The following is a 27,732-nucleotide window of genomic DNA, read 5'->3' as shown; positions in this document are numbered from 1 at the left end:
CCTGAGCTCTTTCAATTTGGGGATAAAGAAGCAAAGGGAGGAACAGAGATGACAATTAACCGCAAGTTGATTATTTATCCAGACCATATTTTATTATCACTCAAGCTACCAAGTATGGGTGTGTATTGGCAAGGAACTCACGATGTGATACGTATCACGATACACTGGTCACGATACAATTTTAACACAATATGTTGTGATACTGCACATACTGCGATAGTTCACAAAAAAATGTAAAAACAAGAGCTGAAATACAAGATGCTGATTTCACTTTGCATGAAATGCCAGGCATTAATTCAAAGTACCCAACTGTACAGCGCCATCTACAGGAGTGGAGGCATCTCTCATCTCTGCTGACCTCACTAAATAAAATGCTCAACATCACCACCCGGTGGACTAAATTTTCATACAAAATATCAATATTTGAAAGTTAAAGTGATTGTCATTGTGAAACAAAGCACAGCACACAGTGCACACAAATTAATGTGTAATGTGTCCTCTGCTTTTATCCATCACCCGATGAGCAGTGTGTGGGGACGGTGCTTTGCTCGGTGGCACCTCAGGGGCACCTTGGCGGTTTGTGGATTCAAACCGGCAGCCTTCTGATTACGGGGCCGCTTCCTTAACCACTAGGCCACCACTGCCCCAAAATTGCATGTACACAGTCCAACGTGCTTTGCCGAAACCAGGATTTAACCAGGGACCTTTTAGATATTCAGTCTAACGCTCTCCCAACTGAGCTATTTATGCTCAGGGTTTGATGTCCCTGTATCGATACAAGACATCGCTTTGTTGATATTTTCTGACACCTGTGTACTACCAAGGCACTTTTAAGTCTTAAATGCCAAACACAGTGAAAAGTGAAACACAGTGCAGCTTCATGGAACAAAAGGACACTTGGACACACCAGCAACACCTAAGTGTGTCAAGGATCATAGTCACCGACTGATTGCTACAGCCAAAAATTTCCAATGACGGCGGTTTTACCGCCCCACTCCCTCACCCCCGTAAAGTCTGACCCCCACACATAGGTAATTATAAATCCATTAATCAGATTATGTCATAGGTTACATGTGGTCTGTGTTCTGTTATATGACTCAATCGGTTAAATAAATACGTGCTCTTTTACTTTGTTTGACACGCTCACTGTTTTCGCTCGGTCAGTGGAGTGAACTCTGTAAGCCTCGGATTTGGAATGATACCTGTGTATTTGGAGCTAATTGCACAATTTTTTTCCTGTTTATATAGGCTCTTATTTTGTGGTAGAGATTTTACTTGTGGTCAGACCCCAGCTGTGTTGCGCCCTGGAGGTCCATCTCAGCGATGTAAGATTTTCTTTTCATGTTTGAATGCCCTCAACAGATCCCCCTGATTTAAATACGTCTCTCTTTGCCCACACAGCAAACGTAGCAAATATAGACTGCAGTCCACAGTGAGATTCAGTTGCACCAGCACCACTGTGGGGCTCACACTTTGTATGGTTCCTTTCAGTGGGTTTCTGAATGTTGACCACATCAAAAAGAGTCGTGCTGTCTGTAAACAACAGCTTCCTTCTGGGTATACACCTCAATGTTCATCAAAGTTTGACTTAACGTCATTGCAAGTGATGCAACATGTCCTTCTGTTAATTGCATTTTTGTAAAGGTAACAGCATCCCCAAAATATTCCTTGTTAAGCAAGAGACCAGGCTGGTCCCAAGAGCCTGAGGTGTGAATTATGTTTTTGAAAATATGATCCCTCCCCACTGGAGAGCAGTAGCCATTAACGGGAACTGGTGTGAGGAAGTGGGGCCTGTTTGAAGTGGTGCTACTGATTCTGGAGGGTCTTTCATCTCGGTGTGATGCCTAGTTCCTCAGGTTCATATGCCATAATAAAATCATAATGTTTGATCACTTCCATGTCAGAGACACCACAGGGCACAAACTCTAGACTGCAAGGAATATGTGGCTGGGTATTTCTACCATAAAGTGCAAATCAATGTAAGCAAATAAGTGTTTTTATAGAATTTTCAGCATATATGAAAATAATAATTACTGTTCCTAGTACTTTTAGACATTGTTTGTCCTAAAGCCTAACGTGGAATGTCTCTATTATTGCTATGAATAATGTAGATGGACATGCAAAGAACAGTTTATGTATCCTTCAGTTTTTAACTGAAATAGCATTTGTAATCTTGAGGCATTGGTTGCGCTATTAATGCAAATGCATGAAAATCAAATAAACAAACCTATGCTTACAGTCTTTGGCAGTGTATTTTGTATTTTTTACCTGAATGTTAGTGGCTGGAGAGTTCACATCATTTTTCAATGAGATTTTCTGAATAGGTGCAGGCCTCTGATTTTCTGTAGGTTTGGAAGTTATATTCATGTTATGTTTGATAAAAACCCACTATATTCATTGAATGCTTAATACCATAATATGTCTGTAACGTGTATGTCTTTGTTATTAACCTTCTTTAAAAAATAGGTAACAAAGATGTTTTTCAGTATGAAAATGTAAAATTGGTATTGGTATTTTCCTCATTAATTTTGTGAAACATTCCTTCAGGCAGACTTTAATGATCATTTTGCTTTCTTTCTCTGTCTTGAAAACGGCCACTTTCCATTGAGTCAGTGTCTACTGAAAGCCTGCATCTCCCTGGGTAGTTTCTTTTATGGCTGCTGCGAAATTTTAATGAACAGTGAAGTGATGGGGAGTCAGTTTCGTCTGTACCATGTACGCTGCTCATTGGCCAGGAGAGCGCTGGCCTAGACGGTCCCAAAAAGATCAAAACCATTTTCAAAAATACCTGCCCTGCAGGGACATAAACGTCCTCGCCAGACGAAACAGGAGCAACAGCTACCAGCACAGTCTCCAAACCAACCAGAAAACAAACAGTGGAGGCAGATGCACATTTGTGAGAACAAGAGGTATCATTAGGGTGCACAAAAACGTCGGTGGCTGTTCCTGCGTTGCTCCCTTCAAACGAGGAGGCAGTTAAAGGGGGTCTTTTAAAGCCGAGGCGGGGGTCTCACCTGGTTCTCTTTGTTCTGCCGCCAGCTCTATGGCTACATGGAGAGCGAACCCCTCACCCTGCAGCTGTTCATCGGGACGGCAGACGACCGCCTCCTGCGACCGCACGCCTTCTACCAGGTCCACCGCATCACCGGCAAGACCGTCTCCACCGCCAGCCACGAGGTCATGCAGTCCAACACCAAAGTGCTGGAGATCCCTCTGCTCCCTGAAAACAACATGCGTGCCATGTGAGTGTGTGTGAGTGTATGAGTAAACACAAGTGTGTGATTAAAAGTTAAAGACAAAAATCATAGAAATCTCTTGTTACACTTGTTACATTTATAACATACTTAGTTTCTGATAATAACTCATCGGTTATGTTTATGTGTTTGGTAAAAATCCAAATTATTGAAAGAAAAAACTAAAGTATAGCATTATGTTAGCATCTTGTTACATAGAAGTACACTACTACAGTGCTTTCATAAAGAAATTACCCTAGGTCCTCACAAAGATATTTAAACAGATGTGTCTGTGTGTGGGTGGGTTGAAAGGCTGACGTATATCCCTCTGTTTGTCTCTCTGTCTGAGTCCGGCTCTTGAGCCTAAACATGGCCTCATTACTCTCTCCATTTTTACCATTTGTCACTGGACTTGTGAAAACTTGCATGACATTACCATAAACATGCCAGTACCGAAAAGGAAAGCAAAAAAGAAATCAGGCCAGTGAGCTTCCACAACAGACGTTTTGTGTAATGGGCAGGCCTAACAAGATGATTTAGGGTGTCAGAACCAGTCTTTATCCTTCTAATGTACATGGCAGCTAGAAGCTGAGCCTCTACGTCTGCTGTATCTGCTGTGACTATACTGCCTCTGGCTTTTCATCCGGCAGACACCACACCCACCCCAACCCCAGTTCACCCTCCCCTTTCCCAGTCTAGCTCCAACTGGCACACGGAGCAGTTCAGTAAATTTCCTGCCTGTGGAAGCCTAGACCCCCCCAGAGTCCCCGTGGGCCAGGGGGCTGTGATCTGCGGGGTGTCCAAGCAGCAGCTCTCCTGCCTGGGCCTCCGTTCCAGCCACAATGGGTCTGCTGGCCGGAGGCCCAGTAACGTGTGTCGGGGATAACACACGTAGTTGCACACATACTACCACTGAAGTTGCATAACCTCCTTCACCTCAGCATTTCATTTTTCTTTTCCTCTCAGCTCATTCTTTTCCATTTTTATTTTCTAAGATGTGTGGACTGATTGTATTTGAATGGTTTTTATAATCTACTTTTGTATATTAGATGACCAGACAGATCAGAAAAATATTAATTTATACCAAAATTTATTAAACTACCCCAAGATTTTGTATGCAGAGGCCGGAAATACTGGACCACTAGGACATTTTGGGGGGTACTTGGGAGTGAAAGTTGCAGGCAAGCGTATGCCATGGCAGGAAGTTGTGGGCTGGGACTTTTTCATAGAAAGAAGCAGAAGGTCACAGCCTAAGGACAGTCACTGACTTAATCTTTCCATTGAGCGATGAGCAGGGTCAGTGATAAGGGACCCTGGCTGTTGCTTTTTTCTCTGGCCAATGTCAAATTCACCAAAATGTGTTTATTGTAATTATTAATTATATTATTATTTCTAAGAACGCTTAGTGCTATGGCCAATAATGGATTTTTTTATTATTACTATGTAAATTATTTTTATATAATTATAATGTACTAAATATCAATAAATGTGTATTAAAAATCAATAATGAGCAATTACACAAAGAAATTATTGTCCCAAATATAATTTAGACATATAAATGCCCTTTTTCAAACCTTCCACTCTTATAAGCACACAATCTAACATCACTATTTTTAAACCTCTGCCTACGCATGGGTGTCACTGATCAGGCTGTCCTGTGTTGGAACAAACCAGCGGTGGTATTCGTTGATGCATCCTGTTTTGACCAACCTGGAACTGCATGGGCAGCAAAAGACAAAAGCAAGAAGTGAAAGTCAGTCAGACGGCATCTACCACAAACCATTTTGTGGTCTCATGGATATACGCAGATGCCTGAATTGAGCAAGATGCCTCAGTTTGAAATTAATATTAACGTGCAGTGTGATAATGAACATCTGTACTTCATTTTCATTAAAGTATCATTATAGTCCAGATCAGAGACCACAGAGGTTTACATTTTGCACACCTAGTAAAACTCTTTTTTTATTATTATTTATACAATTTTTTACTTACCAAAGTAGGGGAATAATGTATTTGTGTAAAACTTGACATTTACCATCATCCAAGAATTTTACCCATAAGCTTGATGTGTACAGTCATTTAAATGCCAAGCCCTATCCCATATGTATGCCCCACTTTTTTTCTTTAATCAGCACAGCCTTTTTCAGGGCAATCTGAAAAGCAATGCCTTTTTCCACAGAGAGGTCCCACAAAGGAAAATACCCAGATGTGAAGAAATTAAGAAGAGAAGTCCACAGCTAAATGTGGCATTGGTTAGTCAAGTTGAAACTGTAAATGTTTGTAATGGTAAAACGAGCAAGGCTGAAGTGGAGAGGAGGGAGTGTGTATTAGGGAGAGACGGCAAAGAGTGGGTGTGAGAAAGCGACCGGTCGCCAGCAGCCCTCCCCGGTGGAAAGGGCCATCCAGCTTTGGGCTCTTCTCTGCTGTTCAGCACATGTGCAGCCGTCCGTTCCTCCAGAAAATGAAGAAGTAGCTTGTTGAGCAGGCTGCCTATTGAGAGTGACAGAACTGACAGGCCTTTTGGGCTCAGATATGAAAGAGCCCGAGGAAGTGCCGTTGCATCGTCACGTTTTGAGGAAGTGCCGCTTCAGTCAGTGCTGTCAGGATTGTCTGTGTTAAAAAATGTGCCCTCATTCTTCATCACGATTCGGAACGCGTGCAGTCATTTTCATAATCGCTCACAGTCTCCACCGCAACTGGCCTTCACTATTTCATTCCTTTCACAATCTCTTTCTTGGCCAGAGACTCCTGATGCATCGGCTTCTCTTTTGTTCCCCTCTATCCCGCAGAATTGACTGTGCGGGGATCCTGAAGCTCCGGAACTCTGACATTGAGCTGCGCAAGGGTGAGACCGACATTGGCCGCAAGAACACACGTGTGAGGATGGTGTTCCGCGTGCACATCAACCAGCCCAATGGCCGAACCGTGTCCCTGCAGGCTGCCTCTAATCCCATTGAATGCTGTGAGTGCCTGTTGCTTTTTTATGCTTAACCAGGATCAGTTTTCCCTACTGTACTACCTCTGTGACCATTTACACAGAGTGGTAAAAATTAATGCATGACATATAGAGATGAGTACACTCTGCACCCTATTTGCAGTCCCAGTAGTGGTAGCTGTAGCTTGGCTTAATTCAAGCGAAGTGATTGTCATTGTGATGCACTGCAGCACAGAACATGGTGCACACAGTGAAATTTGTCCTCCACATTTAACCAATCACTCTTGGTGAGCAGTGGGCAGCCATGACAGGCGCCCGGGGAGCAGTGTGTGGGGACGGTGCTTTGCTCAGTTGCACCTCAGTGGCACCTTGGCGGATCGGGATTTGAACCGGCAACCTTCTGATTACGGGGCTGCTTCCTTAACCGCTAGGCCACCAAAGCCCCTCAAGAACCTATGTCCACTTTCCAAAAACCCAGGCTGGATTGTGCCAACTGTGCAAAACAGTGTTACAATACAGCATGAAGGCAAAATTGATTTAAGGGGGCAGTTTTACAATTTTTTTTTTTTTACATTTTTACTAGAGAAGCTGGACTGCAAGTGTGAAATTAAGGAGTTTTTTTTCTCTTATCACCCCGAAGCACTGCTGCTCCCACCTTCAATTTCTCTGAATGCTGACTTGCAATAGTGAGTCAGCTAAACCTCTCCCTGAACCTCAAAGGGCACCTCATTATAGCAGACAGCAGTAACAGAAGCGTTCGTGCCACGTTCCGTCGCGGCACCTGGATAAAGTATTGGAGAAGGGCCAGGCAGCGCTGACCTTTTTCATGGTCCTAAAGTATTGTCTACCTGAACAGATCGTATAGGGCACAGCTAGGCATGCCAAGTACGTGATGTTATTCGCCTTTCAAAATTTTATATCTCATCACGCAAGGTCTGGGACCAACCTGAGGGCGTTTTTGAAAACTGGAGCACCATTTTGCTATTTTACAATGCATTGGATCTAATTAAAACATCATGATAGCAAGCATATAGCTCAGGGTGTGCGCAACACTTCAGGTTTCCTGGCTGAGAAACAGCCTTCTGGTGTCCAAGTCTCTCGAAGGTAAATTAAAAGACAAAAATTTACTAGGGGACATAGATGGTAAAAAGTGACTTGTCCAAGCACACAAAGCCAAAGCCAGGTCAACAGCAAAACAGGATCATATGGCGGGTGATGTGATATGATCAAGATGTGAAGATGTGGTCATTTGCCGTACGGGGACTAAGCGCTACAATTTGCGCAGCACAGAGAGAGAAAAGGACCGGGCTCGACTGAGGAAGTAATGAGGAGGGAGCCGAGCTTGAGGCTCATTACTCAGCTGCTGGCTCTGCATACCGGGGGCAAGTCTGGAGGTACAGGGGCAGATGGGGAGAGGTTTTAAAGAGGCACTTTCTACGCTCCGCAGCACAACGTTCGGCCCAAGAGTTGCCCTTGGTGGACAAGCAGAGCCTGGACAGCTACCCGGCCACAGGGGGCAAGAGGATGCTTCTAAGCGGGCACAACTTCCTCCCTGACTCCAAAGTGGTGTTTGTGGAGAAGGCCCAAGGTAAGCTTTCATTATTCCACTTCTCCCTTTTTCCTCCAGTACGTATCCTCCTTTTTTTTCCCCCCTCCTCTTTTTCACCTCTCTCTCCATCAGTCTCTTTTTCCCGGTTCCCCCGGTCTCGGGCTCCCGTCAAAATAGTGTGGGCCCTGCCAGGGAGCCACATGTGGTGTGCATTAACGCACTATATTTTTAACCAAAACGTATTTACATTTGCAGAAGTTTCCATTGCCTGTTCACTGACGCTCGCCACAAGTTAAGGAATGAATCACAAATGGGGCATTTGCAGCCTTTCTCTCTCTCTCTCCGTAACGCTCGCTTGCTCACTCACACAATCTTCTTCTCCCCCACGCCATCACCTCTCTTTCCACACTCTCTCACCTCCCTCAATATTCTTCACACTCCCGTTCCTCACCCCCTCTATACTCCCCGCACTTCAATGATCCATCATCTTCCTCCACGATCTTCCCGCTGTCCCCGTTCCTCTCCCGGCCAGATGGGAAGATTCAGTGACTTTGCAGAGCTGTTGATATCGGAGGTTTACAAACAGTCATTTCCTTGATTACTGGGAGATAAGCAACGGCGAACGTATCAGTGACGTCCTCCTCACTACGAGATGCCTTGGTTGATAAAGAAAGCCATGGTGATGGAGATGGGTCAGACTGTCCTCATGAGCGATTAAAGGTCCATTAACTCATTATCACACAACACATTTTCACGTGCAGATCTCTTTACAGTGGGTACATAAAAACGTCAGGAAGAAATACTTTTCCCTTTATTTCTTCCCAAAGTTCTACCTATGTTCTGGTTCCAGCCCATTTGCTTTTAAGGCTATTTCACATCCTGAAGTCCTTTGAAGGAAGCCCTGTTTCTGATTTACAGGTAAAAAAACTTACAGGCATACGGTGGGCTCTAGGACCCAGGGGGCACCTAGCCTGGCTATGGGCATCTTTTTGTGAGTTATGAGGGCTTTCCCATCCCTGCCGCCCCCAGCCTTGGGTTCCACAGCGGGACCGCCGCCATGACAACAACCCTTCCTGCCAGCTGCGCCCCCTGCCTCGGCTATTAAACACACTGACAAATTACTCATCAACCCCAGAGACAGGGATTCCTCATGGGTGCGGAGGGGCTGGTGGCAGGAAGTATTCCCCAATAGGGAAGCCCATCCACGTACTCCTTCACAATTGCTCCACTGTCGCGCTCCTCTCGCTTTCTGTTTTTCTCCTTCGCTTCTTCTCACTTTCTGTTTTTCTTCTACTCCCATTGTCTGGCCAGCTGCTGGCCAGTTTGTAGCTTATTGCTTTGGGGTGAGCCCACAGCAGCGCCCACATGCTGTTTGTATTTTCTTTCTATGGGGTGTTTCTAGGAGAAACTTCCGGGACATTATTTCAATCCATTAAGTGTAAGTCCTCATTTCACAACCTTGCGAAATGGAAAATTTAGAAATATATGTCTATGTATCTGCATGTGTTAAGATCTAATCTTTTGACATTATGGAGACAGGCACAAGTAAGGAGCAGTGCTCAGTGTGCAGTGTCCACCTTCCTTCATCTCAGTCAAGGGGTTTCATATAGGAGAGCACAGAGCTTCAGCAAAGACTCATAAGTTAAAAGGTGTCCATGAATGTCAACATTATCATGAGAAATACATTCATCTTTATATGTTTGGCCATTAATTTACTCAGGAGAAATAGTTTTACTTAAATGAGGGTCGTGTATTAATATCTTCTCTTAAATATACATGCATCTAAATATACATCCATCTAAAACCAGACCTGTCAATTTAGGCCTCTAAGAGGGATTTAGAGATTATGGGGGGTAATATTTGGAATTCTGTATATTGAGAATTGTCTAATTGAGTTTCATTCGAATATTTGGTTTTATTTTATGTTATTAGGACAAAAAGTAAAAGCAAATATTTGAACAAAAACACATTGACATAACCTCCTACTCTTCCCCTCTTCATAAATCTCTCTGTTGCTCTGTCGCTCATGTTGTTTGGCTTGATCCTGATCCCACCTGAGATTCCAGCAGAAAAAAAGCACAGCCTGCACCTCAGTTCATGCCGCTGTGGGATGCGTTAATGTCCCCTGAAAAGAAATAATTATGTCTCCTCGTCAAATGCCTCAGCCAATCCCAGAGCTCCACCGTGCATGGGTCACGGGTGATCAGTCCTCACTGCAAAACATATTAATGGCCTGAATGTTTCTGTAGATCTGGGTGTGTCTGTGTGTGTGTGCGTGTGTGTATGTGTGTAGCCCTTGGGCTCACAGGAAGTGTTTTCAGTGCCTCATCTGTGAGGGATTCCCATATGAGATCCCTTCAAGGCTTCCAGATCCGCACAAACACACACAGAGGCTCTTATAAGATTACAGACACACACAGATACACATAAGAGGCATCATGTTATATAAATATCATATAGAATATACTGGAAAACCGATGAGACATCTGTACGGTTTCCGTTCACAACACAGTAGGACATTTGAATTTGCTGCATTGTATTACAGACATTCTGAACCTGGACCATTAATACAGTCAAAAGTGGCATTTTTTCTTGACAATGAGGGTGACAAAGGATCATTGTTTTGTCATGACAGAGAATGAACAGACTCATAATTGGAGTATATCACAACTTTCCCTTTTTTCGCTTCACAGAATTTTTCCATCTTGGCTTTTGTTGGTTTTTCCATGATCTCGAGCTTTCTGTTATTTTTATTATTGTTATTATAATTACTGTGTGTGTAAGAGAGAGAGAGAGAGTGGAAAAAGCAGAGAGAAAAGAGCTTTTTCTGCACACGCCCTGTGTTTTGGCACCAGCTCGGGTAGGCATACCTGGCGCACCTCTTGGAATGTGTGTTCTGGCAGGACTGCCTGTTTGCTGAGGGGCTGATGCGTGGGAGGCTTCTGGGGGGCGTGTTTTGGGGAAAGCCTGCGCTGTGACTCAGATGGGAGGGAATTCCCTTGTGTGCGGGGATCGCTTTTACATCTGGTGTGTTTGGTTCCCTGCCTGGATCTCTGGTGCACCACTGACTTCCGGCTCCCAGATCTGCCCCCCACCATCACCACCCCACGTGCCCCGGGGCAACGTGCTACTGTCACGCCACTTGCCTCTCATGTGTACGTATCAGCCCTTCCTTTGTAAATGTCAAGCTGAAGGCGCGGCACCCCGTGCTTTTCCGTTTTCACCCAAGTCCAACTGCGGCAATAGAGAACGAGATCAACTCGATGCAGGCTGAATGCATTTGATAACAGTATCTGGTTTAATATTATGAAATGCATCCCTCCCAGAAGGGATTTCTGGATTTCAGCATGGCCTGAATGAGAAGGCTGCAGTGCTTCAGCAGAGCCTCTGTAATTAGGCCTCTGATTCAGAGTTTCCATTCGCAAAATTTGCCAGAATGGGCATTCTTGGGTCCCTTTTTGTTGTTGTTTTGTTGTTGGCATCCTCCCCATTGTTCAATAGGCTCAATCATGCCATTCACTCCGCTCACTTCATGCTGATATTTTTTAACATTTACTGGTTTTAGAATTGCTATTACTTCAACTGCAAGGACCACATTTTTTTCTGAACTGAAAATAAACATCCTTCACCCAGTGAGATTTCTCATTGCTTGGGTGTGAAGTGCAGGTCATCTTAAGAACACTCTGTGATCATTTTTGAAGAAGAAGAAGAAGAAGAAGAGGAAAAAAACACTCCCACACAGTGCAGTGTCAGGGCTAAGTGTTGCGGTCATCCTCAACGTCCTACTTTTCCTTTCCAATGCCCCAGGATTTAAAGGCGGATTCTGCATGCGTTGGGTTTTCACACACACACACACACACACACACACACACACACACACACACATATGCTGGTTCCGTTTATGTCAGTGTTGAACTTATTATTATGATTATCAACAATCAGGAGGCGGGAACGGTGGAGCGGCACAATTGCTAGCGTGTGTGTGCATGTGTGTGGTTTATCATTTGTGTGTGTGTGTTTGATTTTGAGGGTGTGTGGGCGGGGATGTTTTTGGAGAGGGGGGGGGTATAGCCTGGGCTTTTTGAAGCGTTTTGCAGATGTTGCAGGGCAGGCGGAAAGTTCTTGTGGTTATCAGTCCTACGGCACTCTCTGACATGAGAAGGTATGCCGCATATGTGGCACTGTCCCACACTCGTCTGAAGGCAGAAAGGAAAAAAAAATACAGTTTAAAGGGGAAATGCGAAAGAAAAAAAAAAAAAAACTCCAGAGCAATTTTCATGATCACGAGGGGCCCAAGCTGATTGGTCTGTTTAATTTCTGCCCCCCCCACTGATGAGAGACAGAGGGAGAAAAATTGGGACTACAGATTAGAAAATGCTCTCTTCTTCGGGACGGAATTAAGAATCTCTCTTTTCTTTGATCGAGATCAATCATCACGTTGCCAGTTATCAGCAACTGCTCACCATCCCAGCACCATATTCAATTTGATGATTGTACAATAAAAAAAGCATATCATTGATTTGGCCTGACAGGTCAGGAAATTTATCATATAATATGTTGAAATAGTAGCGCGAGAGAGAGAGGGAGCGAATAGAATAACTGAAATAAATCAGTGGGTGAAAAGAGGAGAGCAGGACAGAACTGCCTGATGAGTGAATTCAAGAGAGAGAGAGAGAGAGGGAGAGAGAGAGAGAACTGCGGACAGAAATAAAGCCTGAAAAACATGTTTACTCGGGGAAGGTTGACGTGGAGGGCTAAGGTTTCCCTCTTGGAGCGGCTCCCAGTGCGGAGGCGGGCGAGATTCCCTCATGGTTCCCCAGACGTAATATGAGGAATCTTCCCCCCCGGTCGTCGGCGCGTAACCCCCATCTCCCTCCACAGCTGTCCACGGACCCCGCTCATCGCCTGCCACCTCTCCTTACCCGGGACTCTCCTCCTCCACGCTCCTGTTTTTTTTTCCTCTTTCTCTCTCTCATACAGAGAAAAAGAGAGATTGAACCCCCCCTCACCTGTTCCTCTGCCTGCTTTTTCGCTCTCTCTCTCTCTCTCTCTCTCTCTTTTTGCCTTCATAAAGCTTTGGGAAATAGATGCCTGCTGCTTTCTTTTCTCGACACTCGGATTAGACGCCACCCCCACCTGCACATCTTTCACTATCGATAGCACAGCGTGCCGGAGATCTTTTGTTCTCAGACTCGCCAATGGGAAAAACACACCTCTGGAAAAGGAGTCAATCTCTCGATGCAGTTGTTAAGCATATTTTTTTCCTCCCCCTGCGATTGTGATCTATTCTACATCACTGGGCCTCCCGTGTCACGAGGTTCTGCGCTATTGTCCAGATTGGCCACGAAGGCGAATATCTGCAGGCTGAGGTCAAACGTTAAATTAACGGGGGCCGGTGCTGCCAGTGACCTGCAACCCTTACATGCTCAAATGGGCCTGAAAGGGCCTGGACCGCGCGCCTGGCGGTTTCCCGTGCAACGCCGCGAACGCCAAGTCACGCCCGTCCAGTGCAGGCCGTAGTGCGCAGTGACATCTCTATTTCTGAAACCACTAAATGAGCGCCGGGCCGTTTGCGAACGCCGTGGTTTAGCCGCTGATTACATAAACAGAGCTCGGGACGCTGGCTGCTATAGGTGTGTCTTGAAAGAACACCAGGTACTGCTGACTTCTGGCAGAATGACCCCACTGACCCCACTGTCGACTGTGATGATGAGCTGCAGCGGGGGGCAGTTTTAAGAAGCGAAGGAAGTAGTCATCCGCTGAATGACAGCAGACCGGTTTGCCCTCCAGTGCATTTTGGGAATCCCTGCGGCCATCATTATTGTAAGGGTAGTATTTCAATTCTAAAATCGTTGCACAGGTCTGGAATAGTTGACTTTCAAAAAAATAGAAAATAAAAATATTGAGGCAGAAAGGATTTTAGCATTGCAGCCTGTCGAATCAGAAGAAGCAGAAGCGTGTAGTGGGAACATTTCCAGTGTCTGAAAGAATCAGAATGCACACCATTTTTCATGTTCTGCGCTGAAGTCACCATATCCAAGCTGCTTTATCTTCATTCATACCTAATTACATTTTGGCAAAAGGAAAAAACGATTCTTTTTTGTTGTTTACAGACGGGCACCACGTATGGGAGACAGAAGCCAAAGTTGACAAGGACTCCTTTAAGTCTGTACGTATAAACACCATTAAAACTGTATTCATCTAAAAGTTCATATATTTATTATGTTTGTCTAGCATCAGTTGTTATTTCACTTTACTGATGCAAGGATCGTCCCCTTTGACCTCTGTTCTCTTGCTCTCTCGTCTCTCTGCCTCTGATGTAACCCTTACTAAGGCATTACTAAGCAGAAAGGCTTGGGTTGATTAGCCCACGCAATCACAGTCCAGATTTTCACCGAAAGATGACAGAGACCATTTCCATCTTTAACCACTGCATAAACAGAGCGATTGCACATTTGGCCGTCACGCTGCAGTCCCATCAGTGACACACACACAGACAGTCCCAAACCACTCAAGGAAATCTTTTCACACGTCATCACACACACAGCAACATCTTTGAGCATCCAGGAGGTGTTAGATCTCTCCTACCTAACCTGCTTTGATATCATAAGTAATGAAAAATTAATCTGTTGCACCATCTACCAGCAGCTGGTCACATATTCAGAGAATAAAAAGAGCATGAGACAGTCCAAATTGCTTTTTTACAAGTCGGGTGGAATGGTTTATATTAGCGTGTGTGTGTGTGTGTGTGTGTGTGTGAATGTGCATGAACCCAAAAAAGCTGCTTTTGTTTTGTGTCTTATTGAAGCAGAGCCTCCACGTTCTCAGGCTGATGAGAGAGACGCAATATGGAAATGATTTACTGCTGGATTAAGGAACCCTTTTGTGCTTTTGGTGGGGGGTTAATGTGGATTATTGTACTCTATATGTACTCTATGCATATTCTAAATACATTTAGAGTATATATGTTAAATATGTATATGCATAAGCGTATGCATTATGGAGAGTTTGTAAACGCTTTATACAAATATAGAAATCACATACACATATGTATATGTGTATATGTCATTACATGCTTGTGTGTGTTTGTATGTGTGAGTTTTCGCTCCTTCTTGCTTTAATTGTCAAGATCTCAGTTGTCCTCTTCCTGTTAATCAATTGCAGCAATTTCCACTCACACTTGCCGAGGACCGAATTAAAGCTGCCATGGACCTGAGCTGAGCTCAACCAATGGCTGAGCGGTGCCATGTGGTTTATTATTTCTCGCATGCTTGTTTTTTTTCCTGCGGGTAGAGAGGGCCATTGCATCATTGGGGCTAAACGTGGCCTTATCTCTGAAGGTTAATTGGCCTTTGCCTCAGATGCTGGAAAATAACATTGCTGGTGGGGGCTGGGCTTGCAGGTTAGGGGGAGAGGACGACGAATAAATGAGGTAGGTGAAAGATAAATAGGACAGTAGGTTTATTTGGAGCGGAACAGAGGAGGAATGCTTCTCCACCTAGTGCCATCCCGCTGTGCGGAGGTCAGGTCACCCCGGCTGTGTTGTTCTTTCTCTTCGGATCCCCTGCACGTGCGTCAGAGGGCAGGGCACACGCGCCTGGCCCTGTCTGAGAGGCCAGCTGGGGTTTGGCAAGGGGGCTGGGTCTGCCCATGAACTCCAGACATGCCAGTGCGTGGTAGCAGTGGTGGTGTGAGTGACGGTGTCTAAAAGGTTTTGAGTGATGAAGTGGGGCTTCCTGCCGTCTGCTGACCCAGGTCCAAGGGCCTTCGTCTGGGCAGGGGAGTTGGGCGGGTGCACCGCCGTTGCGACAACAACCCCAATCAGCCCCATCGGCGGCCGGCTGTCAAAGCAGTCAGGAGTTCAGTTCGCCCCGGGCACCTGGGTCCCAGGACAGCAGCGCTCCAGTCAGCAGGGCTGACAAAACAAAGATCAGGCCAGTGTTCCCGAGACTTTCAGTGCTCTGTCTCCCACTGGGCCACTGGAACAAAGTTGCTCATCATACATAAATCATATCCAAGCAGCACATCCGTATATACAGTATCCACCTCTTTTACACTCTGGCTTATGCATCTAGTCATTACTGTAACCCCGCTATGACCCGTGGCTCACACATTTTGAAATATTTTGGGTCTACAATTCGTTCACTGATATTCAGAACTTGTGTGTATTCCAGACTTCACTGGTGGTGGAGATCCCTCCATACAGGAACCAGAGGATATCCAGCCCTGTTCAGGTCAGCTTCTACGTTTGCAATGGCAAAAGAAAGAGGAGTCAGTGCCAGCGCTTCACCTACCTGCCTCCCAACGGTTCGTTCACCTACCTCTTATTACTTCTACTTTCCGTCCACTTCTACACAACATGTTCGGAGTTTTCCCTTCACATGCCTACTGAGTGTCTTTATAAAAAGCGTAATAATTCTCAGTTGTGAAGTGCTTGGCACTCTTGTGACAAGCACTTGTGACAGCACGTGCACTTTCTTTATTTTCATCTACGGAGCTTTTCAGAGAGTAACAATAAGCGCAATCCACTCCAGCGGGTGAGGAAAGAGACGGATGGGAGGCGTGTTTATTTTGCTGCGTTATTGCATTTTCCAGCCGTGTGGCAGTGACGCTGATTGACGGAGCCCTTGGGACTTTGTTGAAATCCGTCCCGTCGCCCTGGCCCTCACACTTCACCTTGCGTTGCCTCCTTTCTAGTTCCAACTCTCTTCCTCTCTGCATGTGGGTTATTTTGCGGCATGTTTGTGCCTCAAGGCCTGGGGTTGCGGCTCGGGTGCCCATGCTTCCATTCGCTAATGCAGTTTTCCATAGCTCGCGATCCGATAGTTTAGCACAGGCGCTGCTCTCGGCCAGGGAAATACCTGCTGCGCTGATTATGGAGAGAATTCCCTGCTCCATCAGCAAACATAGATATATGGCAGTCCTAACATGGCCACAATGCTGTCAGCATTGATAAGATAAAATCAGCCATAGTGCCACTAAGGTACATGTTGGACATGATCAGTGATTTAAAGTGTGGTGCAGTAGCATTATAGACAAGAAATAGCTGCACTCTTGACACACACTTGTTCCACACACACCGTCATCTTCAGACACATGCACTTTGAATCATGGTGCAGAGCATTTGAGCTCTCACTGAAAAGGTCATCTGGGGTCAGGAAATAAATAGCAATAGTTATTTTTGTCACTTTAATGTGTTATTGTGACCTAATGTTAGTTTAATTGTTTTTTAAATGTAATTGAATCCATACAGTATAGAAACATACTCAAGTTCATGGGTCAACTTTGCAGTCAGAACAGGGGTTTTATATGGCACACTGAGGATACAGAGTCACCCATGTGTACTCATGACTGGCTGGCAGTGTGTGACACTTTTGTCACGCACTGTCATAGATCAGAAAATGCCAACCTGTAATGTGCATGATGGTGCTCCACGGCAGGATAAAATATTCATTACCTCTATGCTTTACAAGCAAACACTCTGTATACAAAGGGGCCAATATGGGACATCGAGCCTATTTAAAATCCTCTCAAAATAAACCTGTCATCAAAGCAAACCCTTTTTCACTGATAATGATGTCGACAGAGCTGGAAAGGGAAAAAACTCTGCTTGTCTGTGCGTGTGTGTATGTGCGCGCACTTGAGAGTAGAGTACAAGAGGCGGAGAGCTTGAGGAAACAGGCAGGCCTGTAGAAAGGTAACTCAGTAGGGCTGTTGTCAACACTTCCTCCTACACTCATCGGCCCGTCTCCTCTTCGGACCACTTCAAGCACAATTGTGGTTGTTGACGGTTCTCATAAAGAGCATCTCGTTCACACTTGAGCGTCTGGCTGCCTAAAATATCTCGCTGGCTATTAAATAAACAGAGCCTAAAATAGCCCTATGCAAAAAAAAAAAAAAAAGAAAAAGCAGAAGGACCAAATAAACGTTCTGCTCTACAGCAGGTACTGAAAAAAAAAAGAAAAGGAAAAACTTCATATTTTCCATCCGTGACCTGGTGTTTGTCAGCTAAGCAAATATTCCCCTGCAGTCACTCCCTACCATCTCTGGGCATCAAGGGCAGCTAAACAGCCACAACCATGAAAAATGATTTTGTTTATTTTTCCTTTTTTTTTTTTTTTATTTTATAACTTGTGCGTGTATCGCCGGGAACGCATGTTGTTCCTGATTTATAAACATTATTTGATTCTTATCAGTGTTTGACCCAGTCATGCTTCACAACTCCATTATTGCAGATCATATCTGCTGTCGTCTCTATTGTAAACAGGTCTGCGCTCACCCTGTGTAATTCTTTGCAGGGACTGACAGGTAGCGATAAGCTTGAAAGCCACTGAGGTTGTGTTGAGTCTTTGCCACCTCTAGTGAGATAGCGCATGCACTACGTACTGTATTTTTATTTCTTATTTTAAAAGGTTTTAAAAAGAGAGAGAGAGATTTCAATCTGTAACATCGTAAAAAAAAAAGTGTTTTTTTTTTTGCCATTCTGAAACACCACATCACAGAGCGCGCTGCACACAATGAAAGTGTGATCTCTGTGTTTAACCCTTGAAGAGGCAGCCATGAACGGTGCCCAGGGAGCAGTTTGTGGAGACACCTGTGTACCTTGTCCACTTGAACCTTGCTTTTTAGCAGACTTCAACCTATTTTACCAATAGGGTACCACTACCCCATATGAAATGTTAGCAATACCATATATTTTAATAGCTGAATGATGTATAACACATATTTAAATAAATGTAAGAAGCAATTATTTTCTGGTCACACTCAAGTCTAGTCAGCTCATTTTCCCTGGCCTTTATAACTGTGCTGAAAGGGACATTAACATCAGTTGTGGTTTTGGGCGAGCTGTATGAATTGTTTGTCCGCAGCATATGTCTGTCCTGTAATGGGGCTTTTTCCAGTCGCATGTCCAGTAACTGTTGCGTGAGTACAGCTGTGATGTGTCGTCCTTTTCGTTTTTTTCCTGAAATAGGAAACATTCCTTCAGACCTCATAAAACAACAAACGCTTAAAGTGCTGGCTGTAATGAGACTGGGTTTAAGTCACTTCTCGGAATCCCCATATTTTTATAAGCAACTTGGAGATTCCTTTGCAGTATCCAATTCTATTATTAACACAAAAGGGCCCATTTGCCCAGAGGTTGAGGTTGCAGTGCCAGGGGTGGGGTAGCCAGCCGAACAATGGAGACACGTGAATAGAAGGTTTATTTACCTAGCATATAGCTCCGCCTTGCAGGAGACTCGTTGCCTCCGATGAAATCTGGGAGGAGCAACACGGGCTTCCCAACACCCAAATGACGTTGCTGTGGTACGATGGTGACACGTCTCGTGTAAGTCAATTTTTAGATTTGGAACCCTGCAACAGATCTGGGACCCTGGTGAGAATGTGCTGGGCTTTTTGGCACCACATCCACGTATGGGACGTATCGACACACCTGCTGTCGGGAGAAGATGGTAGCAGCGCTGACATTCGGCGAGTGACAGACAGACCCGCACCTCTTGCTGGGCACCAGATTGTTGCCACGCTGGGACGCTGTGCTGAGATCGCCAGGCCCTCGTGACTTAATTAAGCAGCACCTGCTCCACCACCGACCCAAGAGTCTCAGCCTCGTCTTCACCCCCCTCCGCCCGTAATTGCTTGATATGGACAGGAGAACATCCACATGAGTGTTCTTTTGCAGTCTCACTCAGGCCATGTCATTGTTGTCTTGTTTTCTGTTACCGGCATTTAGATGCTTATTTATTAACAGATTAAAAAGCATTGCAGCAGGATGAGATGCGACTCTTCTGTATGTAGCCAAATAGTGAATCGGCCGAGTTGTGAGGAAATGGTTAAAGCCATTTGAGTGTGAAGTGACCTTTATGAGGCAGGAAGAGAAGCAGCAGCCTGTTATTAATGGCCGGAAAGAAAAAGGTGTGACGACTGACACCCCGCAACCACTTCGCTCTATGCCGGCCTCACCCGACCTGGGCGTACGGTCCACTCCCAGCACCCAGAGTGGGAAGTGGTGCTCAGCAAGGCCCCGATCCGTCCCAGTTTGCTTCATGCAAGCTGATGAAGTGCGGTATAGAGAGAGAAAATGAGTGAGAGGGGAAGAAGGCCATGAGGGGAAAATGTGCAGAGCGTGAAGTGTCTGCAGGACATAACCTGCAGGTTAGCAGGAAATGGGAGACAGCGGGGGATGGGCTTACTGGGCAAATCATCTCTCAGCTGCACGCTGAGTCAAGGATCAGGATGGAGGAAACGGGCAGGGAACTGTCTATGTCTACCCCCGGGTGTGTGTGTGTGTGTCTTAGCAAGTGACTGTAAAACAGCCTTCAGAGTGTTGAAAGTGTGTGTGTATGAGACCGAGTGAAGAAGGTAGATGTGAGAGGGTGAGAACATGATTGTGAAATCAGCGTGTGTCCTCAGTCGGGCTTGTGTGTGTGTTTGTCTGGTCAGATGTTCCGTCAGTCCCCTGTGCACTAGCCTCTGAGCTGCACCAGAGTCCTCTGCCGCCACACTAAACAGCAGGGCGGGTGGGGAGCCGCAAGGTGTGAGCTCTCGGTGGAGCTTCCTTAAGGGTCTCCTAACGCAGGCTCCTCACTCCCACAGCACTGAGAGGGCCCAGGAATGACGTACAAACCCCGCTCTGGGGGAGCCGTAGCTGACACACTGCCCGGGAGTGTGAAAGCAGCTCGGGTCAACCTTCACCAAAGATAAATATCTCAATCTGCATATGGTGTCAACATTTTAGGCAAGTCATTTCTTTTATGAAATGCTCCAAAATGTATATTTTGTCTGTCGTAGTGACATCTGGACTAACAAATTAAACAGACAGGGCCAAGGCCAAAACGGCTTTGAATGAAAGTGGAACTCGTCTAATTTGTGCAGCGTCTTAACGCTGTCAAATTAATCTCACTTCACCACCTAAAGCTCCGTCACTATTTACCTTTCTGTGCGCAGGAGGAGAAATCATTGCTAGTTTTACAGCTCCCACTTTCATTAAAAAAAAACATTACTGGTTAGCTAAATGGCTGCATTTGAAGGTAAAATAAGTAGGGTTGCTTTATTAAAAATCACAAAAAGCAATGAGGCCCGAGAATAAAGCACTATTTATAAGGAATAAAGCAAAAACAGCACATATGTGAATGTGTGGGGGAGGTGATCCCAGGTAAGTGTGGCTTGTGGTCAGTAAGTGATGGAGATGGAGACCAGGAAAAGGAAGCAATGAACTGAATAATGTGCCAAGGTGCCACTGAGCAAAGCCCCGTCCACCACACGCTGCTCCCCGGGCGCCTGTCGTCGCTGCCCACTGCTCACCAAGGGTGATGGTTAAAAGCAGAGGACACATTTTGTTGTGTTGTGCTGTGCTGTGTATCACAATGACAATCACTTGACTTTCACTTTCATAATGAAAATACATCCTAAACGTAGAATCACAGTCGGCGCAAAATAATCTCAACCCATCGGTGAATTATAGAACCGTCCTGGACAGTTAACTAGGCTAGATAAAACCAGCACACTGCCTGCAATGGGTTTATGGGCTTCTGGAAACCACAGACCCAGAGGCCTCTTTGAAGGAGCAGCAAGTGCCCAATCAAAATCGAATCATTTCTCTTTCACTTGCTTTTGGAGAGCCACGGTTACTTTTTCAAGCGCTGATCCCTCGACTCCTACAGCAGCTTGATGTTTTTAAAAAAAAAAATAAAAAAATCTTTTTGTAGGATACTTGAGCTGAGCGAGAATCCAAAGAAAATAGGTCTGTTCAGTATTATAGCCAGCTGTGGTTCACTACTCTGATGAGTCATCTGATTTCTTTTTTCTGCCTTTTTCTTTCTCTGAGCTGGGTGGGAGCACACAGACAGAGACTCATTCATGGCTTGTTGATTGTTTAGTTTTGAGCAGGGTATCCTAGCCACAATCCCACTCGCCGCCTCTCCGCCATTTACTCCTACACTCCTACTGCGTGAGAGACGACGTTGACTCCAGCTCATTTTTAACAATCTGCTTCCTCTTACTTTTCTCTCCCGCAGTCCCTATGATAAAGACGGAGCCAAATGATGACTATGAATGCCAAGGGGCACCGGTGATGCCAATGCATTCCAAAACGTTCTATGGCCAGCAGAGACTAACTCCCTTGATGCCCCTTGGCGAGCCTGATGGCTGCTTGGGTGGTGGTTACTCATCCTGCCCACTGCGACCTACAGGCATTCCTGCGTCATCACCCAGCTCCAGTCCAAAACTGCATGACCTCTCCCCTGTGGCATACCCCAAGTGCCTGCCTGGCAGCCCCACTCACCACCCAAACCCCATGCAGGAGATGGCCGGACGGCCATCGCTGGGGCTCCCTGCCTCACCTGAGCACACCTCGCTGACCCTGCTCCACTCCCAGAGCAGCCCACACCTGTCCAGTCCCACATACCACCCTCTCTACACCAACAGCAGCCCTTCATCCTCCCCTGCCTCTCACCCCTCCACCCCTGGCACTGCCACTGAGAGCCCCTTCCAGTCCTTCAGCCCCAGCCAGCTGCCCAACAGGAGCAGCCCCCCCAGCAGCCCGCCAGCTCTCCCTGTCACCATCAAACAGGAGCCACAGGAGCTGGACCAAGGGTACCTGGATGACGGTGAGTCTTGCATCTTTCACGTCACCAAACAGGTCTTCATTGTTTTTTTTACTACTGGTGTCCATTAAACCATACCAAGTGCCGAGTGTTTGGGATCAGTCAACTGATCTACTCTGGACAGGTACAACCATGTTTCCTTTAGTAGCTATGAATACTGGTCAACAGTAAACCACCATGGCAGGATTTCAAACAGTCTGTCCAAACAGCCAGGCTCAGGGGGTCAGGCAGGGAGCGCATGAACACAAACAGTGGCACACGCGTGTTGGGGCGCTGTTGACACAAGGACTAATGAAGGAAGCAAAACAATAGGTAGGGGTTTCCTGAGTCGAGCTTTGGATTTGAGGGACGTAGAAAGGCGAAGGGCTGGAGGCTCTTTGTTTTCGCCTGTTTTCCCCTCTGGAGGTTCCGCTCCTGGGCTGTCGTCATCAAGGGAAACTGGAGGGGTCCCTGGAGTCCCTTCTACCGCGAGCCCGGCGACGCCCATGGGAACGGTGTGTGTGTCCTCCATCCTCCACCATCTACACCACGTGGCTGCTCGCCTCGCATTCCCTTCATAATTGCAACAGGGAGCAAAGTCTCGCCCCTCTGGTCACTCGACGCCAGTAACGACTCAAAACAGCTCAGAGAGTTATGGCCCTATAAATGTCTGCTCTGCATCCTTTGCACCTTGCCAAAAAGTGCTACGGCTCACATCCTCATGCAGGGGGTATAGTGCAAGTCCCCACTCAACAGAGGGACGTCACATTTCCCGTGCAGCTTTTGTCCACTCGACCTGTAAACAGCTTTTTTAGGCAAGGGGGTCGGCTGCTTGACAAAGGTGGAGGTGGCCTGTCTGATGTTTAAGGGATGCAGCAAAGAGTAATCAAGGCAAAAGAGCTGCTGTCAGCAAATTGGCCATCCCAGTGACTCCCATTAGTCTTCACCTCATAAATAATCAAAGCAGAGAAATCTGCAGGCGTCTGCCTGTCAACGGCACTTGTGGGAAACAATCAAATTTGGTCAAAATTGAAATTACGACAGACCTTGCACTTCGTAGGGTGGTAGTAGCCTAGTGGGTAACACACTCGCCTATGAACCAGAAGACCCGGGTTCGAATCCCACTTACTACCATTGTGTCCCTGAGCAAGACACTTAACCCTAAATTGCTCCAGGGAGACTGTCCCTGTAACTACTGATTGTAAGTCGCTCTGGATAAGGGCGTCTGATAAATGCTGTAAATGTAGATGTAAATGTAGCTGCCAGAGCATGCAAAAACTGTTTTTATGGTCTGAGCATTCAGTTTTTACATTCTCTGTCCAGAAGAGACCCCATTGAAAATCTAAAAATAAGACTTATTGGCCACTAATTATGGTAATACATATGAAATATCTATACATAAATCTATAAAACTGGTCAGATATCCGCGTTTTCACTAACTTTATTTCTGGGACAGTGTAGATCATCAGATCTTCCATGTGTCACACCTTCCTCCTCCAGAGTGTCAACTACCTGTTGATAGACTTTAAGAGTCTATATGCTACCTTAACTCCATGTGTTTCAGGCCATAGCAATGTAGATTTATCAGTGACATCCAAATCATGTAGTCTGAACAAGGCATCACAAGGGAGCCTGTCTCTTGTAAGTAGCTTTGGATAAGAGCATCAAAGTGAAAGTGAAGTGATTGTCATTGTGAAACACTGCAGCGCAGCACACGGTGCACACAACGAAATGTGTCCTCTGCTTTTAACCCATCCCTTAGTGAGCAGTGGGCAGCCATGACAGGCACCCGGGGAGCAGTGTGTGGGGATTGTGCTTTGATCAGTGGCACCTTGGTGGATCGGGATTCGAACCTGCAACCCTCTGATTATGGTGCAGCTTCCTTAACTGCTAGGCCACCACTGCCCCAGCTAAGTATAATACAACTGTAGATATAAAAATGAAATGATGTGTCCGTTTGTTCTGGCACACCATGTAGCTTGAGTGCACACTGTCATAGAAAGAAATACAAACAAATTATTTTGAAGACCTGAAATTGGATGGCAATGCAAAATATAAGCATTTTCACTTATTATTGCAGTCTTTTGAATCAAACTGTATTCAGATGTCAGAGTATTTTTACACACATGACTATACTGTATTGTTGAAAATGTATTCTTCTGGAGTTTTCTGTGTTTGCTAACACCACCTCTCCGGCAGCATGTAGAAAACCTTCATCATTAAGTCTGAAGGGTTGTTATAGTGTCGCTTTACTCGGTAATCGATCTGCATCTCGCTACAATACGTGGAACCTCTATATTTCCTCGGTGCCTGTGTTAACCTAGTTTCTCGGTTCTAGCACCTAATCTACTGTCACTTTAGGAGGGCCCATCTCCATGCGTCAGTGGCCAAATGCATCGAGCCTGTGATTACAGCTGCATTAGCCACTCTCAGGAATGCGTATTGATTGGCAGAGGACACTGAATCGCATTTTGTGAAACCTCAATAAGCTTCAAGCTCACGTCATCTAATGTCTGAATAAGCGTCTGTGGTTTGCTCGCTGGAGTCCCGGTAAGTGTGCGGTGGTAACAGCATACTCTGAAGGCATCTGCACACCGTGCGGACGAAGCCCCATTCCGGTCCCCTCAAATGAGCCGAAAATAAAATAAATAACAATGGTGGCCGGCAAGCTTCCCTTTCCACTCGCATTACGAAGGGCCCAGACGTGGGCGGGAGGAGGAGGGGATGGGGCGATGAAGAGATGACCTCATCCCGTCCACGAGCTCTCCTCACCACCACCCCAGCGGCTGTGAGTTAACACTCACCACGTAGCGCAGCGTCCCCGGCCCGTGGGCCGCTGGGCGATTGGGAGTCTGAAGCAAGACACTTGAGCTTCCCACCAGGACCCCTCGCCTCCCACTCCCTGGCTCAGGAAACGTCTCTCTGAGGCCGGGCCCTACGCACCAGTAGCCCCTGAGAAATCACTCAACTTATCAACGGCTAACTACCGTGCTGTTGCTGGGGGTATGGGTGTGTGTGGGAGACTGTTGGACAGAGGCAAGGACATGTTAGCACGCCAGGCCCTTAACTGGCCTGCACTCAACACTCACCTTTTAACAGAACCCATGCACACCCACACCCACACGCACAACTCCATCTGGATCAACCAAACCACAGCAGAGTACATGACCTCACGAAGACATTTTTTTAGCAGCTCCATTGGTTTATTTATATCTTTATATTTACGCTAACTCATGAGTCACATGTCTCGGAGGCCGCTTGCAATGTGTTCCCCAGCTGGCAGGGACACATGCTGAGTTAATGCGCCACCGACTAAGATTAGCACGTTAGCTTCAGGAGCACGTACTGAAGAAAACCTTGCCTGCGTGACATTTTTTATTTGGACGCTGTGAGAACGAGTGCTTTCAGACGTCAAATACACCGTCCCATCTCACAGTAGGGCACCACACGCCGCTCACAGACAGAAACGTCTCCAGTGAAGGCGTTTGTGGAGCCATCCCATTCCCGAATACGTAGCAATTTACCGCGCAATAAAAACAACAATGGATTTCAGTTACAATAGAAAAAAGCTAGCTAGCCTCGTTACCCTCGCTAATTCACCAATAAACAGAGGGGCCGCAATGATGGCAGATTTTGTCACACCGCACGGGTGACATCATGCTCGTCTGTGATCCCGGCGTGTGCTTTTCATTGTGGACTTGGCACTGCTAGCTGCTGCGGGTCTGGAGGCTTTTGGCCCTCATTAGGAACACCTCTCCATCCCACATCTTACTGGCCTCCAGTCGCACCGCCACATGAAGGCTCCTTTGTCTTTGTGGGTCTACTTGCCTATATGTGTTTCTCCACATCTACACTCTAATGTGTGTACTAGTGCAGAGTGCTTTTAAAGATTGTGTGTGTATAGATTTACATATAGGCCGTGCTTGTGTGCTCATGGATTTTCATTTGTTGTGCATTGTATGCATCAGGTCTACAGAGTTTGTGTGTGTGTGTGTACTGTGTGTAGGTGTGTTCTGTGTGCAATGCTGGCCCACTCTCCCAGCCGGCTGCCGTGTGTCCCTTCTCATTAGCTCCCGCGCTGCAGGCTGAGCTCATGCTCTGGGGCTACGGGCGCTAATCAGCGCCGCAGATTTTTACCAGCTGTGCCGGCGACTACAGTGGGCCCTTATTCACACACGCAGACGCACAGGAGTGTGTGTGTGTGTGTGTATGTGTGTGTGTGTGTCGGAGCAATGGCCACTCCCCCGCCTCTGCTTTCATGCCAGGGTTATGCAACCGACGCCGTATATAACCCAATACTCATTTTTTAGCTGCAAAGAACACTTTGCCGAGGCACTCTCTGTGTCTCTATATCCCTCTTTGAAACACTCTCCACCTCCCTCCAAACTCAATCCGTCCCTCTGCGGCCTGACAAAGTAGCGTTCTTAAATTTCAGAGGATCCCCCCATTTGTTTCGTGGAAACTCTTACGCATCCGGGCGGCTCGCCCCAAGTCCCAGGAGTCTTGGAGAAAAATAAAAAAAAATAAAATTCAAAATGCTAATGATGATGGAGAGCGCGTCCACGCCGCCCTGAGAACATGCTGAGTCGCTAACACTCCAGCGCAGGCATGAGGCCGGCCCTAAAGGGCAATGATGGAGGGTCTCCTGTGCCGCGGGTGGTAGGTCCCCCCTTCCTCTGATGGTTTTGCTGAGGCCGCCGGTGGTTACAGCCTCTGCTTTTTACTGCAATCAACCTTTGACCCTGGCAGTTTTATTGCAGGGTGTGCCTTGGGTAAGGGGCACTAATCGAGCAGGAAGTGCAAGGCTTTCTGTTGGTTAAGTGCAGTGTCAAGACTGTAGTCTCGCAGGGGTTTATTGACAGGTAAAATAGAGGGGCGATGGGATTTTTCATTATTTATGACCGGGATATGGATTCTTTTCTCTCACTGTGTTTTTTATTATTATTGCTGTGTTTTCATTTCTTGTTTTCCTGGCAATCGTCGAAATAAGTGAGAAAAAAACAGACCTGGTTGGGAAATTTCTGTAATAGTAGGAAAAATAATATGTGAGCTTTAGAAAGTTATTGCAGGCTTAGGGCATGGTTGTGTCTTGTAACAGACCAAGGCAGTCCAGAAATTTATGACACTAATTACAGTCATTGAAAAGCAGGCCTGTTTTTTTTATTCTCCCAAAATTCATAATTGCATACAGCAGGTGTAAATCGGAAAGTATAATAAACATCTTACAACTGTGCCCATCTTCCTTGCTTAGGGCTGCTTCAAAAAGTGTGGAAATGAAGCAGACAAATAAAAAAGAAATGATCTGGTCTTTTCCTCTGTCTGCAATCGTAAAATTACCACGTTGGAACATGAGAAATAAACATGAGTGTGAAGAGATGGCGCGATGTCAGAAGAGCCAGAAAGATGAGATCGAGGACAGGAGGATCAGAGAGA

At 46.1% G+C, this 27,732-nt stretch overlaps 1 protein-coding gene across 3 annotated transcripts in view; it reads left to right on the top strand.

Annotated features, from left to right (window-relative positions):
* LOC114789961 (nuclear factor of activated T-cells, cytoplasmic 1-like) overlaps positions 1-27,732 on the top strand; it is a 49,247-nt gene that overhangs the window by 11,212 nt on the left and 10,303 nt on the right. For 2 of the 3 annotated variants that reach the window (XM_028979465.1, XM_028979466.1), the window contains 6 exons: positions 3,040-3,242; positions 6,023-6,195; positions 7,616-7,756; positions 13,831-13,886; positions 15,892-16,024; positions 21,733-22,323. In XM_028979465.1, the coding sequence (XP_028835298.1) occupies positions 3,040-3,242; positions 6,023-6,195; positions 7,616-7,756; positions 13,831-13,886; positions 15,892-16,024; positions 21,733-22,323 (1,297 nt within the window). The remainder of the gene's footprint in view (positions 1-3,039; positions 3,243-6,022; positions 6,196-7,615; positions 7,757-13,830; positions 13,887-15,891; positions 16,025-21,732; positions 22,324-27,732) is intronic. The other variant, XM_028979467.1, reaches the window with a different exon arrangement.

The sequence above is a fragment of the Denticeps clupeoides genome, chromosome 5 (genome assembly GCF_900700375.1).
Source record: "Denticeps clupeoides chromosome 5, fDenClu1.1, whole genome shotgun sequence".
NCBI lineage: Eukaryota > Metazoa > Chordata > Actinopteri > Clupeiformes > Denticipitidae > Denticeps > Denticeps clupeoides.
Note: the sequence above shows the minus strand (reverse complement) of the source record. Positions and strands in the feature narration are given on the sequence as shown.